The sequence below is a fragment of the Oncorhynchus masou genome, chromosome 21 (assembly GCF_036934945.1).
Source record: "Oncorhynchus masou masou isolate Uvic2021 chromosome 21, UVic_Omas_1.1, whole genome shotgun sequence".
In the NCBI taxonomy this organism is placed as follows: domain Eukaryota; kingdom Metazoa; phylum Chordata; class Actinopteri; order Salmoniformes; family Salmonidae; genus Oncorhynchus; species Oncorhynchus masou.
Genome location: NC_088232.1, coordinates 3,071,506 through 3,087,448, shown reverse-complemented (window position 1 = coordinate 3,087,448; position 15,943 = coordinate 3,071,506). Strand labels below are relative to the sequence as shown.

The 15,943-nt window shown below is 42.6% G+C and overlaps 1 protein-coding gene across 1 annotated transcript in view; it reads right to left on the bottom strand.

The window, feature by feature from the left end:
• Positions 1 to 15,943, bottom strand: part of LOC135507587 (polypeptide N-acetylgalactosaminyltransferase-like 6) — a 258,953-nt gene that overhangs the window by 189,041 nt on the left and 53,969 nt on the right. The window contains exons 2-4 of the mRNA XM_064927125.1: positions 9,548 to 9,656; positions 4,934 to 5,072; positions 382 to 548 (exon numbers count right to left, since the gene is read on the bottom strand). Of these exons, the coding sequence (XP_064783197.1) occupies positions 382 to 548; positions 4,934 to 5,072; positions 9,548 to 9,656 (415 nt within the window). The remainder of the gene's footprint in view (positions 1 to 381; positions 549 to 4,933; positions 5,073 to 9,547; positions 9,657 to 15,943) is intronic.

Sequence of the window (15,943 nt, the reverse complement as noted above, 5' to 3'; positions counted from 1 at the left end):
TCCTACCAGCACCATACTGTAATAACTGTAGTTTAACCAGGGTCCTACCAGCGCCATACTGTAATAACTGTAGTTTAACCAGGGTCCTACCAGCACCATACTGTAATAACTGTAGTTTAACCAGGGTCCTACCAGCGCCATACTGTAATAACTGTAGTTTAACCAGGGTCCTACCAGCACCATACTGTAATAACTGTAGTTTAAGCAGGGTCCTACCAGCACCATACTGTAATAACTGTAGTTTAACCAGGGTCCTACCAGCACCATACTGTAATAACTGTAGTTTAACCAGGGTCCTACCACAGTCACTGAGCAGGGTGTGGTGTAAGAACCCTGACCACCAACACAGACAGTAGCGTAACAGTTAACCAGGTGTCCTACCTCTGTCACTGTAGTCATCCACCAGTATGATCTCAGCGATGAGGTGGTCCGGGGTGCGGTAGGAGATGCTGTGGATGGTCCTCAGCAGGGACGACCAGCCCTCATTGTGGAAGGGGATGATGATGCTGGTGTTGGGAAGGTTCTCCAGGTACAGCTTTGTCTTGCAGCTGAGGAAAGAGAATACACAAAATACCAGGGACTGTATTAGCCTCCATGTTTTTTAATACATCAGACCAGACCTTAATACATCTTGACCTGTCCTGACAAAGACCCCAGTGGTATCGAAATTCAATACATCAGAGACATTGTGCGTGTTTCATCTCCACGTGTAGCTTATGCATTTGATGTAGAGCTCGCTGCATGTGTTGGTATTTGGTATGTTTGAATATAGTGACTCTGTGATAGGCTAAATGTCACAATCTAAAACTGATATCTTTAATCACGTCTTCCTACATCTGGAAAGTCAACCTGCTCCCTGCTGTGTGTCACACTGCCAAGTCAGCCAGCCTTCCAGCCAGCCAGCCAGCTGTCCATCCAGCTAGCCAGCCAGCCAGCCTCAAACACATAGCCTGCTTTACCTTCTACCTCTGTGCTGAGTCGTAAAGTAAATCAGCGTTTAAAAGAGCCACTCCAGCTTCAGCCGGCCTAATAAACAATTCAGGAAATCTGCATGTTAATAGCCGCCTCGACAAAGCTGAAATTGGCAAATGAAGCAGCAGTTTTACGGTTCACACGAGTCTCCTGCTAATTTACCCCGGTGACAACCTTGACAAGCTGTTCTAATTTATCACCGGTCTTTGCAGAATTATGACCCGGTACTTGGTTAGAAGCCCTGTTCTTTATTATTGTTTTATTTAGGGAGGGAGGGAGGGAGGGAGGGAGGGAGGGAGGGAGGGAGGGAGGGAGGGAGGGAGGGAGGGAGGGAGGGAGGGAGGGAGGGAGGGAGGGAGGGAGGGAGCCCACCAAACTGTTCTAGCTCTCTACATCTGTGCTGGGCTGGGAAAGCAAATTCATTCCTGCTGGAGTTGAGCCAATCTCTAAAACACAAGGTTGGTCTCTCCAGCTGCCCTGTCAGATAATTCTACATTATGAAATACCATTCAGGAAGGAGAAGAGCATTGATTTGCATAGTAATAGGCAGATAGAGCCACATACCATTATGGAAAATACCGTTGTCACCCCCCTCCAGCACCATATAGTGAGGAAACAAGAAATACGGGGCTGGATTGGGGCTTAAATTAAACTTCCATTTTCCCTTCCTTGCTGTATGGAATGAGTGTGTGAGGAAGAGAGAAAGAATGAGAGAGTGAATAAATAAATGACTGAATAGAGACACCGTTCAGTTCAGGTAAGAATGAAGCAAGACTGTCAGCTTCCGTTGAACTTGATAAGATGACATTGAACATTACACAGACTTGATGCTATCAACTGCTGATGTGATTCTTTTTCACCTCAACTAGGCCTTTGCACCGCCGTGGTTGTCGCACACACAGACCCGATGAGAATGACATTCATGTTACATTCTGTATGGGTAAACGCCTTCAGTCTTTTCCTTACGTGTTGATTTTCCACTCCCAGCATGATAGGATTCCCCACTGCGTCTTATACTGTCCGCCACGCTGCTACAGCCATTTAATAACAGGTCACTGCTCTCCAGATCAGATCCGAACATACTGTAACACCTGCCTGGGTAAATGCATAGGTGTTAATGTTGAGCTGCGTCTGTAAGGGATCTCGTCCTCCTCTTCTGAGGAGGAGAAGCGAGAAGGATCGGAGGATCAAAACGCAGGGTGGTAAGTGTCCATAATGTTTATTTTAAAACATAAACTAAACACTATGAAATACAAAACAATAAACGTGAAATGAAAGAAACCGTCCTGTGTGGCGACAAACACTGACACGGAAGACAAACACCCACAACCCAAAACTGAAACCCGGGCTACCTAAGTATGATTCTCAATCAGGGACAACAATAGACAGCTGCCTCTGATTGAGAACCATACTAGGCCGAACTCAAAAACCAACATAGAAAAACAAACAGACTGTCCACCCAACTCACGCCCTGACCATACTAAAACAAAGATAAAATAACAGAACTATGTGCAGAACGTGACAGCGCCATTTGGTGTAAAATGCACAATGCAGTATCACATCTGCTTTAAAGACATGCCAGGCTTTTTTCTGAGGCATTGCTCTGTTCAAGTGTAGGCTGTGTAAACTAACTACCGAACGTTCAACTTCTCCATCATATCATATGACTTGTGGAACTGATTATAGATAGTCCAATGCTTCAGTAATTGAGAAAAAACTGTAATTAACTCAGCAGTGAAAACATTTTGAAAATAACCAAATATAAAACAGTAACTGAAACAAAGTAGGGTTGGATCCAGGTATAACTATTTTGTGTAAAGGGTTCTACATGAATTCCAAAAGGGTTCTACCTGGAACCAGAAAGGGTTATTCAAAGGGTTCTCCAATGGGGACAGCCCTGGGAACCACTGTAGGTTCTAGATAGTGTACATTATGTGCAGACTGAGAAATACAACATTGCCAAAATGACTGATCATTCACAGACATCGCAATCCCTTAAATGTTTTTAACCTGTGCGGTTTATTTTTCCGTACCGCTTTGTGTCAACAACATTAGCTAGGATAGCGGCAGCACGGGCCTCATTTCCATCTCTTAAATTTGTTGAAATCAGGGGTGTATCTGAGTTATAGCCGTCATTACATTAGGCAGGGAAGCAGAACAGGCAGGCAGAACAGACAGGCAGGCAAAACAGACAGACAGGCAGAGCAGGAAGACAGGCAGGGCCCCAGCTTACTGTGAGGGAGATGGAGATCATTCAGCCACTGTCTACAAAATAACGTTACAGATCACATACTGAGAGGATTGCTGCAGGGCTTTATGAGACTGTAAATAAACAGAGATGCCCTCTCACCATAGATATTCTCTGTTGTTCTCTCTCTCTCTCTCACTATCTAACTCTCTCTCTCCTCCCCTTCCCCTCTCTCTCTATAACTATCTATCCCTCTCCCCACTCACTCTCTATATCTTTCTCTCTCTATAACTATCTATCTCCCCCTCTCTCGCTTTCTCTCTCTCTCTCTCTCTTCCTTTCTTCCTCCCCTCTCTCTATCTCGCACACTAATAAACACACTCTCTCATTCTCTCCCTTTCTCTCTCTCTCTCTCTCTCTCTCTCTCACACTCGGCACAAGGCACATCACCTGCTCAAGAAAATTGCCATGGTGTTTTGTGATGATGGAACTGAACTGAAGAGCATTGCCCTGGAGGGCTGATTTAGCTTCATAGAAACCTGACTTCCTGCCAACACATGTTCTGATCCCACACACACGGAGTGCGGTGTGGAAAACATGTTTACCAGTAATTGAGCACACACCCTTTTCACACATGTAAATTGACTTACGTGCGCACCTTGTACGTCCTGTGCATCATGTCGAATATACTTGCACCCACACACACACACACACACACTAAATACACACACATGCATAGACAGTCACACAGTCAGTAGAGATTAGACACGGGACAATATCCAGAGGGAGAAAACACTATATTTCAATCCTAAGCTTAACTAGCTTTCAAATGAGAAAATGTCCCCATATCCCTCTCCACAGTATGCACAGCACAGTGTGGCATCTAATTTCCCTACCTCGCTAACATGGAATCACTTGGAGTCCAAATGGCACCCTATGCCCTATAAAGTGCATTATGTTTTACCAGGGCCCATAGGGTAAAAAGGAGTTGACTATATAGGGAGTAGGGTGCCATTGGGATGCAGTCACTCTCCAGCCCCCCCGCAGCGGAGGAATAGTTCTCATTATCGACAGAGCTGTAACACTACTGCAACCCCCCTCCTGACTTCCAACCCATTGCAGTAGGAGTTACTGGAGGATTTGTTTCTTGCAAGGAGATAGAGACAGAGAGAGAGACAGAGAGAGAGACAGAGAGAGAGAGACAGACAGACAGACAGACAGACAGACAGACAGACAGACAGACAGAGACATCACTGCGAAAAGCAGCCAATACGACCATCCTAACGTACATACGCAGCACTGTTCAACTAAACACCTTTGATTGGTACCAGAGTAGCAGAGTAACCACCCACAACAAACCCCTAATCGATGTAAGCTGCCATTTTCCATGTAATGATATTAGCCATGTTTGCCTACTAATGAGTGGCAGTAAAGTGCCCGTGCAGACCGTGTGCATTGTATACGGGTTACATTCACATTTATTTGATGTGAGAATCAATTGAGGTGAACGTGTTTGTTCACGCTCCTCTCCTCCATGCCTATGAACAGACACAGATACTAAGACCTGGGGGATTAGAGAAGACAACATCGTTGGAGATGCGAGGTGTGACCCCATTTTGTGTTTGAAGTGAAATGTTAACACGCACACCGCCTTGTTCTCTCGTTAGTAGTGCAGCAATTGACCCCCAATTAACACACGTCATTACCTCTGCTCTGCACATTTATTGCGTCAACATTTGGATCAGAGAAAGACCCATCTGTCTCTCTACTTACTTTGGATGTCTGATGTCTGGCAGAGAGCGGTCCAGGGCGATGTTGTTACTAACGTAGATATTGAAGCCGTTCTCCTTGTAAACCGAGTCGTCACACTCATCCTCGGCCAGAGGGTAGGGCTTGCCGTGCTCCCCTTTCCCTAAAAGAAAGAAAATACTTTGAAATCTCAAGGTGCTTTGTGTGTGTGTGTGTGTGTGTGTGTGTGTGTGTGTGTGTGTGTGTGTGTGTGTGTGTGTGTGTGTGTGTGTGTGTGTGTGTGTGTGTGTGTGTGTGTGTGTGTGTGTGTGTGTGCGCCTGTCAGAGGGTCATAATGGTCCACTTTAACCCATTTGTCAATGGGTCTTTTTCGGTAGATACCCTGTGGAGTAATTGCCGTGTTCCTCTTCTCTCCCATTTCTATGATCAGAAAAGACACTGTAAATGCACAGATTTTTTTTCAGGGCTTGGCAGTTAGCCACTTTGGCGTAATGACGACTCCTAAATCCTCAAAAGATATCAAACCAGGAAGGGAAACATTTTTTCTGCCCTGCGATCACTAATACAATTATACACACGTCTGTGATTTATCAGATCAGGAGCGTAAGTATGTATGTGTGTGTGTGTGTGTGTGTGTCTATTTAGAGATGCAAAACACTGTTTTCGGTATTGTAATCAACGTTGGCCCCAAACCAACAACAGGAACCGGGACTTCTTAAATTGAATAAGCAGCCCTCTACACACTCTGCTTAACATGCTGATAGAGAAGAGGAGATTGAAATCTCCTTGGATACTGCCGTTTAGGCACAAGTGAAATACAAACAATAGACTAAGAGCTGTGTGTTCATTTGAACTGCTACGGTGTGAGTATCTCATTAGGGGGGCTTGGTAAAGCATGCAATGCTAAAAACAGTAGCCTTCATGAGTGTGGATCAGTAGCTGTACTGAAACACTGCTATACAGCACCATTCAATGATTATAAAAGCTCATGGATGATTATAACAAGTTATAGACCTAAAACATTATGCCTGCAGGCTTGAAGTAAAGTGTTACTCTCTTTCTTCAATCAAATGGTGCTGGTTAGTGGTTACCAAGGTGATGCAATGGTTTGCTGTGTGCCCCTAAACCAATTAAGAATAAAACGCTATGTTTTATTGCATGTGGCAGTAACTATGGTGACATACTATCGTATCTATCCACACAGGCTGTACTCGAGTCCATCCATTTGTCCTGCGACCCCCCTACTGTTTAATCATGAGTCCTGGACTGAGATGTGAAACCTCAGAAAGCATCTGCGTCGGTGACAGAATCATTGGTTCACACTCTGCAATGTGCATTACTGCCTTGAGCTTGACTAAATGCCCACCATGAATCAAGCCCTGGGGGCCCCGACGCCGAAGGGAAGGAGTTACATATCACTTACGCTGCCAATCACACTTGACTGACAGCTTTCTCTTTCATCTAATTAAACCATTTACCTCGTTTATACCTCCAAGGGGCCAGAAGTAGAGGATCCTACCGGCATACTTCATAACAGGATGCTGCAGTGAAATCACAAGTGGCTATAGAAGCATCTAATTCCGGAATCCTGCTAATGTGCATTGTTCTTTTTGGATGAGGGACACGTATGAGAGAAATGTACAGCTTCTAATATAAAGAGAAAGCTTACAATACAGAGAGAAATCTCCTCGGGGGAAAGAACTGTTTTAGCGCATATTATTGTATGGTATGTTAAGGTTATCCCTGAAAACACTCCTGGCGTGGCAAACATGCAGTTAATGTACACTGACAGCTGGCTTTGTTTGATGTACGGAGAGGATGCAGAAAGGAAAACAATGACATTCTTAACGAGAGGCTTTCCTTTTGATGTGTGAGCGAGACCGAGGGAAACATGGAAAGTTTCCAGGACGAGTACAAAAGAGGGAAATAGAAAAATCTTTGTTTTTGTAAAATATTAAATGGATTTGGAAGCGGGAGGTGGGAAATATTTTGAGGGCGCCGTCTGCCAAGTAAAGGCTTGTGTTTCAAGTAGGCATCGTATGCCACAATCTTAGAGTCGGCTGGAAATAGGATGAAACGAAACCCACGTCCCTGTCCTCTCATAAACACAATTAATTGTATGTCCTTCGCCAAAACCAACGCTAATGAATAGATCACTTTTACATCGTTCATAATTTCTCTCATCAACGTGAATTATACATTGACATAAGCAGTGATCCCTCTCAATAATTGGGTGAGTTCAAACTCTACTGTGAGTATTGTTGGCCGCTGGAAACTCATTTTCCTCAGTACATAATTATTGAAACACTACACCCACAGCACAGGGCAGCCAAGCTCACAAGAGGGAGGCGAAAAACCAAGCAAATAAAATATTCCAATCCAGCACACCCACACATTAATGTTCAATAGTAATGATTTGCCATTCCATCGCTTCACTCGGAAGGGGCTTGATTTTCGAAACAATGGCGGTTCAAAAAACGAAAGTAAAACATGGACAAAGTGCAGTCACCCAATTTCCCTGCTGACAGAACATGTAAATGGATGCTTTTAAAAGGCATAATGGGATAGACAATATATAGAGAAAATCACTTAATTGGTTTAACACATGAATCATTCCTACATGTTGTTCAATGGGGTTAGATTTTCCACAGCTTCCAGGTTGGAGGATGGTGGTGATTATGAGTCTGAATTCACAAAGAGTCTCAGACTAGGATCATTTTATCCTTTTAGATCATAATTAATAAGAGGTCATGGACAAGGGGGACCTGAACCTAGATCAGCACTCCTACTCGGAGACACTATTTGAACGCAGGCCCTGTTCTGTAATCACTAATCTATTCACAACAGAGATGGGCAAGAGGCTGACGTCTCCTTGATTGAGAGATGCTCAACATTTAATTAACAAGCCCATCACAGTACAATGATGTTGATTACCAGCACTGCAGCTTTATAAGTGGTTAATACACATGCCTACAATTCATTATACAGAGCATTTGTATATGAACTGCTTTAGATTTGTAAGTAGTTAATGCATAGAGTGACCTACACTTTTCCCAACAGACATGTATTAATGTATTACTCCCCCCTGGGTTTCATGCACTGATGAGCTATAATCAGCTTAATTCATCCAAAATGAATAGAAAGCTTTTTATCATGGTCGCCGCAAACGTACAATCGAGGCTCAACAGATGGTGTGGTACATTTGTGGTGGAGGTCTGGTGGGACAATGACCATGCATCATGATCTGACCAGACGGGAGGGCAGAGGGGGCAACGTTCAGGATTTAGGCAGCCATATTGTAAGGTTACGTGATGTGACAGGTCTGCCACCCTAATGGCACCCTATTCCCTACATAGTGCACTCCTTTCGAAGAGGGGCCATAGGGGAATGTGGGGAATAGGGTGCCATTTAGGACAGAAGCCCTGTTTGACGTCTCTGTTTTAGTCTGGTAGCAATTCAACTTAGTCTAATCTGGCTAATGACTTTATTTAATACTCTGAAGTCTGCATGCATTAGAATTTACAGCCGAGTTCCGCAATTCCAGAAGCTGTAAAAGTGTTCTATTCTCCATTGTTGCCTGGTCATTAATACTGCCTCTGACATGTTTATCTACAGTTGACATGAACCCCTGACCGAAATAATATATTTCCTGTCTGGCATTGATGATTTATCCAGCTTGGCTTCAAATGTTTCCCAGCTCTGGGGTACGTTCCAAAACCCACCTTATTCCCTATATCGTGCACTACCTAGAACTGGTCAAAAGTAGTGCACTATGTAGGAACTAAGGTTCCATTTGGGATGCAGCCTATGGCTCTACCAGGATGGGACTATTGAAATCTATCTGTTAAAATATTGAAGCTTTAACTGGCAATGGCACAGTGATTTAACCTTAAGGGGGCTTAGACTGAGAATACTTAAGTTTCAAATAGAGCTCTTTTTGACTGATGCTGTAACCGCACAGCGGCAGCAAGGAGACACAGATACTGTGTTTGGAGTTTGGATTAGGAGAGGAACATTGGGTCTCTGCCTATCTGCTCTTTACTTGACATTTATGTAATGAATGGAAATAGAAATAGCTGGGTTACTGTATGTGTGGACACAATCATTTCTGGCCCGAACACCCCTCCCCCAGATTCTTCTTGTATGAATAGTGGATACTATTGGCTTGTCTGCCAGTGACCTTTTCTAATTCATGTAAATCTGAATTGAGATTGTGGTACATGTTCTCACTTAGCTAAGGGTTAGTCTTGCCTCTACTTGGTGGAAACAGACAATAATGAGTTATTTTTTTATATGTTTCAAATGGAAATGCATTTGTCCAGCATCTGGGCTCCCGTTGCTCAAGAAGCAGAGCTAAAGCGAACATGATCAAATAGACCAATATGACCTACAAAGTTACTGTCCAGTACCTACAGTACCTTAATAATACACTTACTGCCTTGGAAAACAATCTCTCGTTTACCTTCATGGAAACCATCACAGTAAATCATGATAAAGATAGACTTGGTTGAAGTTCTTTATGTGGACATTCGTTACGTGATGTCTCAGCTTGCTCGCTGTGTGCAGAGTGAAAACTCTTTAGCTACAGGAGGTGTAGTGATTGTCTGTGGTTTCCTGTGAGTTCTCTGTGAGACGTACCGACACGCAGTTCGTCTCTCCTGATGCTCTCGTTGTCATGCCAGTCTCTCCTCCTCAAGCCGTCCGTCCAGGTGTAAATGTGTCCTTCGCTCAGCCCCAGCGAGAAGCCCTGAGAAAGAGGAGAGGAGAGGAGGAAGAGGGTGGGGGACAATTCCATCAATCCATCATCACCCACTCTGAGAGATTAAACGCTGCAATTCAGTGTGAGCCTCAGCCACACAGTAATATCAAATCAAATCAAATGTATTTATATAGCCCTTCGTAAATCAGCTGATATCTCAAAGTGCTGTACAGAAACTCAGCCTAAAACCCCAAACAGCAAGCAATGCAGGTGTTGAAGCACGTTGGCTAGGAAAAACTCCCTAGAAAGGCCAAAACCTAGGAAGAAACCTAGAGAGGAACCAGGCTGAGGGGTGGAACCAGGCTATGAAGAGAAAGGTAAAACACTTACATTTTGATAGAGCGTGCAGCCCTGATAATTTAACTGACCATCATTTCTATTCATTCTCGCTTCACTCCATCAACAGTCGAACATGTGCTGATTCTAATATTTTTAAATGTTTTCTTCTATATGAATGACATTTGAATTCAACTGTCAAAAATAATGTATGCATGAACGAGCCTGAAGTGACTTCAAATTGCTCTCTAAAGTGCTTCCCAGTGCAACAAAAGCTAGTAATAATTCAGATACCCTATGCTTTGTTCTGCTTTCTGTTTGCTTTCTGTGAATTTTGAAGGTTGCCTTGCAGGTTCAGAGAAATAATTGTCTTTAACCTGAACTTTAGCAGGAAGTTTGCTGCAAACACAAATACAGTAAACGTTTTTTTTGAGAATTACACAAATATTAATTTTCACAAAGTTTGCTGCCTCAGTTCGTATGATGGCAATTTGCATATACTCCAGAAGAGTGATCAGATTTGCCATGCAAATCATCTGAATCCCCCCAAAAAACATTTCCACTGCATTTCAGCCCTGCCACAAAAGGACCAGCTGACATCATGTCAGTGATTCTCTCGTTAACACAGCTGTGAGTGTTGACGAGGACAAGGCTCTGTCATGCTGATTGAGTTCGAATAACAGACTGGAAGCTTCAAAAGGAGGGTGGTGCTTGGAATCATTGTTCTTCCTCTGTCAACAATGGTTACCTGCAAGGAAACACATGCCGTCATCATTGCTTTGCACAAAAAGGGCTTCACAGGCAAGGATATTGCTGCCAGTAAGATTGCACCTAAATCATCCATTTATCGGATCATCAAAAACTTCAAGGAGAGCGGTTCAATTGTTGTGAAGAAGACTTCAGGATGCCCAAGAAAGTCCAGCAAGCGCCAGGACCAACTCCTAAAGTTGATTCAGCTGCGGGATCGGGGCACCACCAGTACAGAGCTTGCTCAGGAATGGCAGCAGGCAGGAGTGAGTGCATGTGCCCGCACAGTGAGGCAAAGACTTTTGGAGGACGGCCTGGTGTCAAGAAGGGCAGCAAAGAAGCCACTTCTCTCCAGGAAAAACATCAGGGACAGACTGACAGATTGTAGAATAATAGTGAAGACATCAAAACTATGAAATAACACATATGGATTCATGTAGTAACCAAAAAAGTGTAACCAAAAAAACAAATCAAAATATATTTGAGATTTGAGATTCTTCAAATAGCCATCCTTTTCCTTGATGACAGCTTTACACACTATTGGCATTCTCTAAACCAGCTTCATGAGGTCGTCACCTGGAATGCATTTCAATTAATAGGTGTGCCTTGTTAAAAGTTACTTTGTTGAATTCCTTTACTTCTTAATGTAATGGTTTTCTTGTGGGGAAAGAGAGGCGGACCAAAATGCAGCGTGGTTAGTTTTGTGCATCTTTAATAAAGATGAAAGTACTACACTCTACAAAACAAGAAACGTGAAAAAACCAAAACAGTCCTATCTGGTGCCACAAACACAAAGACAGGAACAATCACCCACAAAACCCAACACAAAACAGGCTACCTAAATATGGTTCCAATCAGAGACAATGACTAACACCTGCCTCTGATTGAGAACCATATCAGGCCTAACATAGAAATGGACAAACCAGACACACAACATAGAATGCCCATCCAGCTCACGTCCTGACCAACACTAAAACAAGGAAAACACACATGAACGATGGTCAGAACGTGACACTATTCAGTTGTGCTGTGACAAGGTAGGGTTGGTACACAGAAGATTTGGTAAAAGACCAAGCAAAGAGAAACAACAGTCCATCATTACTTTAAGACATGAAGGTCAGTCAATATGGAACATTTCAAGAACTTTGTGCAGCCACAAAAAATATCTCGCTCTATGATGAAACTGGCTCTCATGAGGACCGCCACAGGAAAGGAAGACGCAGAGTTAGCTCTGCTGCAGAGGATACATTCATTAGAGTCACCAGCCTCAGAAATTGCAGCCCAAATAAATGCTTCACAGAGTTCAAGTAACAGATACATCTATCTCAACATCAACTGTTCAGAGGAGACTATGTGAATCATTCCTTCATGGTTGAATTGCTGCAAAGATACCACTACTGAAGGACACCAATAAGAAGAGGACTTGCGTAGGCCAAGAAACATGAGCAATAGACATTAGACCGGTGGAAAGTTGTCCTTTGGTCTGATGAGTCCAAATTTGAGATTTTTGGTTCCAACCGCCATGTGTTTGTGAGACGCAGAGTAGATTAATGGATGATCTCTGCATGTGTGGGTCCCACCCCACCGTAAAGCATGGAGGAGGTGGTGTGATGGTGTGGGGGTGCGTTGCTGGTGACACTGTAAGTGATTTATTTAGAATTCAAGGCACACTTAACCAGCATGTCTACCACAGCATTCTGCAGTGATACGCCATCCCATCTGGTTTGCGCTTAGTGGGATTATCATATGTTTTTCAACAGGACAATGACCCAGCACACCTCTATTTGACCAAGAAGGACGGTAATGGAATGCTGCATCAGATGACCTGGGCTTTACAATCACCCGACCTCAACCAAATTGAGATGGTTTGGGATGATTTGGACCGCAGAGTGAAGGAAAAGCAGCCAACAAGTGCTCAGCACAAGACTGTTGGAAAAGCATTCCAGGTGAAGCTGTTTGAGAGAATGCCAAGTGTGCAAAGCTGTCATCAAGGCAAAGGGTGGCTACTTTGAAGAATCTAAAATCGAAATATATTTAATAAACACTTTTTCTGGTATGTACAAGATTCCATGTGTGTTGTTTCAAAGTTTTGATGTCTTCTTCACTATTATTCTACAATGTAGAAAATAGTAAAAATAAAGAAATATTTATTTACATTCCTGACTCTAACATTACTCAATCTGATGTCTTAATTTCTTGTTCTTTTATTTTATTTTTGGATTATGTGAGCACTGTTATTGTATTGCTAGATATTGCTGCATTGTTGGAGCTAGAAACATACGCATTTTGCTGCAATGGTGATAACATCTGCAAAACTGTGTACGTGACCAATAAACTTTAATTTTATTTGAAGTCATAACCGGAGGGGGAAGAACAAGCTTTTATGAAATTCTACTTTTAAAAGCACCGTGGCGCAGATAGGGCTTCGTAATCTCTCCTTCTCGCTCACTCTCTCTCACACAAACACACACACACACACACACTCCTGATATGATAAATCTCAAAGGTGTGTATGATCATATTAGTCATCGCAGGGCAGGCAAAATGTTTCCCTTCCTGGTTTGATATCTTTTGAGGATTTAGGAGTCGTCGTTACGCCAAAGTGGCTAACTGCCAAGCCCTGAAAAAAAAATTGTGCATTTACAGTGTCTTTTCTGATCATAGAAATGGGAGAGAAGAGGAACACTGCAATTACTCCACAGGGTATCTACTGAAAAAGACCCATTGACAAATGGGTTAAAGAGGACCATTATGTGTCCTGTCTGTTTCCAAAAGCTGCTGAAAAGTGGCCCTTCCGAGGCCCTGCATCATTTTATTTCTGAGGTATCATGAGGTATTTCTGAGGTATCATGGCATGTAGGTGGAAATGTGGTTATTGTGGTTCAAATGGACCCGTCACCAAATGGATCCCTCACAAATGGACCCCTATAGTACTTTGCCTTAGAAGAGCTAACTTTTCAGCAGCTTTTGGAAACAGACAGGACACCAGAGTCATAACGATCCACTTTAACCCTTCCCATTTGTCAATGGGTCTTTTATGTTCGATTCCCTGAGGAGTAATTGAGGTGTTTCTCTTCTCTCCCCTAGTAGCAGTGGGATAATGCCCTATGGGTACCTGCATGGCTATTATGAGCAATTTGAGCTACAGGGCTACAACTAGACCTTGGTTATGTTCAGTAGGGCACGCAGTAGTAAAATCTCTTCAGATAGTACTTCCCTGTTTCACGGCATTTCCAAACGTTTCCCCTCAACTGAACAAGACAATAGAGGCATTCTGTAATGCTATTATCTCAGAGATCCTGATAGCACATGCATATGTTAGCTCTGAGAACAAACACACTCCTGAATGGTAAATCAACAGTCGTTCCTCATGAGAGTCGTATCGGAGTGGTTTCCTGTTGGCTGAAGGCGATATGGCTGTGTTTACACAGGCAGCCCATTTGTGATATTTTTCCACTAATTGGCCTTTTGACCAATCAAATCAGCTCTGAGAAAGATTGGATAGGAAAAGATCATAATTGGGCTGCCTGTGTAAACGCAGCCCATGAGGCACACATCAAAATAAGGGATTTGGAGATAGAGGAACAATAGTAATTTAAAGAGACACACCAAAATGAATATGTGCTTTTGAATAACTTTAAAAAGCCATGTAGATATATGAAGAGAGCGATCATGGTCATATAAGAGAAATTCAATTCTCAAATGAGGTGGTATTTTAGAGCTAATCAGCCTCCAGTTACTTTACAACTGGACATAATCCAGTTATTTTACAGTTGGACGTAATCCAGTTATTTTACAGTTGGACGTAATCCAGTTACTTTACAGCTGGACGTAATACAGTTACTTTACAGCTGGACGTAATCCAGTTACTTTACAACTGGACATAATCCAGTTACTTTACAACTGGACATAATCCAGTTACTTTACAGCTGGACATAATCCAGTTATTTTACAGCTGGACATAATCCAGTTACTTTACAGCTGGACATAATCCAGTTACTTTACAACTGGACATAATCCAGTTACTTTACAACTGGACATAATCCAGTTACTTTACAACTGGACATAATCCAGTTACTTTACAACTGGACATAATCCAGTTACTTTACAACTGGACATAATCCAGTTACTTTACAACTGGACATAATCCAGTTACTTTACAGTTGGACGTTATCTAAAATCTAACGGAGCGTGTCTTTATGAGACAGTTATTACAGTCTCCTCACTTTACTAATCAGAGGTAAGAAGGATAGGGAAACAGTTGGATAATTGAAAATAAACTCCAATGTAAAATGAAGCATGAGGTTGAAAATAAAAATGTGTGTTTACTGCTTAGAGTTCCATTCTCTATTAGGGACAGACGTGAGATTTAGAGAGCACATCTGATAAACCTTGTGATGAAAAAACAAGGACAGTGTTGACTAATTAGCATAAAATACATTTCAGACTTTTCTTTCCTTTTTTTATGTAATGTTGCCATGACAACTGTTCGATAAACTGAGGATACTTTATGAAATCACTTCACCCACATGAGAGTAAAGGATACTACAGTTTATGTGAGGGATAACTGTGTCTGTTTTCACACATCCACGCCAGCTTGTTTTCAGTACAAAGAATATATTCTAACTACTCAGGTAGAGCCTAAGAGGCTGATCTCATTACAGTCACAACTGTGACCCTGCGAAACCCTGCACTTTGAGTAATTTACATCTCTCTCAAGCTGACACGGGACACAGCGCAAAATAATTGCCAAGCCAAGAGGTAATCCCAATCTTTAAAGGAGTGCAAGTTTCATTTACGTTCTTCTATAATTCATATTTCATTGCCACCTGAAGACACTAGGTCCACACCTGTTAAATGTCTAAATGACCCCAGGGTTTCACACACGAAGACAGACAGGGAACTCATCTTCTGATCCACACCTCATAAAGGGCAGGTCAAGAGGTGTTGGAGCTGGCTACCAATATTTCATGACTTCTCCTTCTCAGACTCCCAGGCTTTGAAAGCTACGACACAGACACACACACACACACACAAAAATGTGTGCGTGCATGCAAACAGACACACACATACACACAAAGTGAAAAAATATGCACAAATACGAACTAAACAGGCCGCCGCCCTAAGCACTATGCATCTGTTCATATCCTTTCACCTGGTTTAAATATTTGAATGTAGACTGTATAATGGGTATCTATACTATGTTTTTCTAGGTTCGTATCAGGTCAGGAATAACTCCAGAGTACAACGTT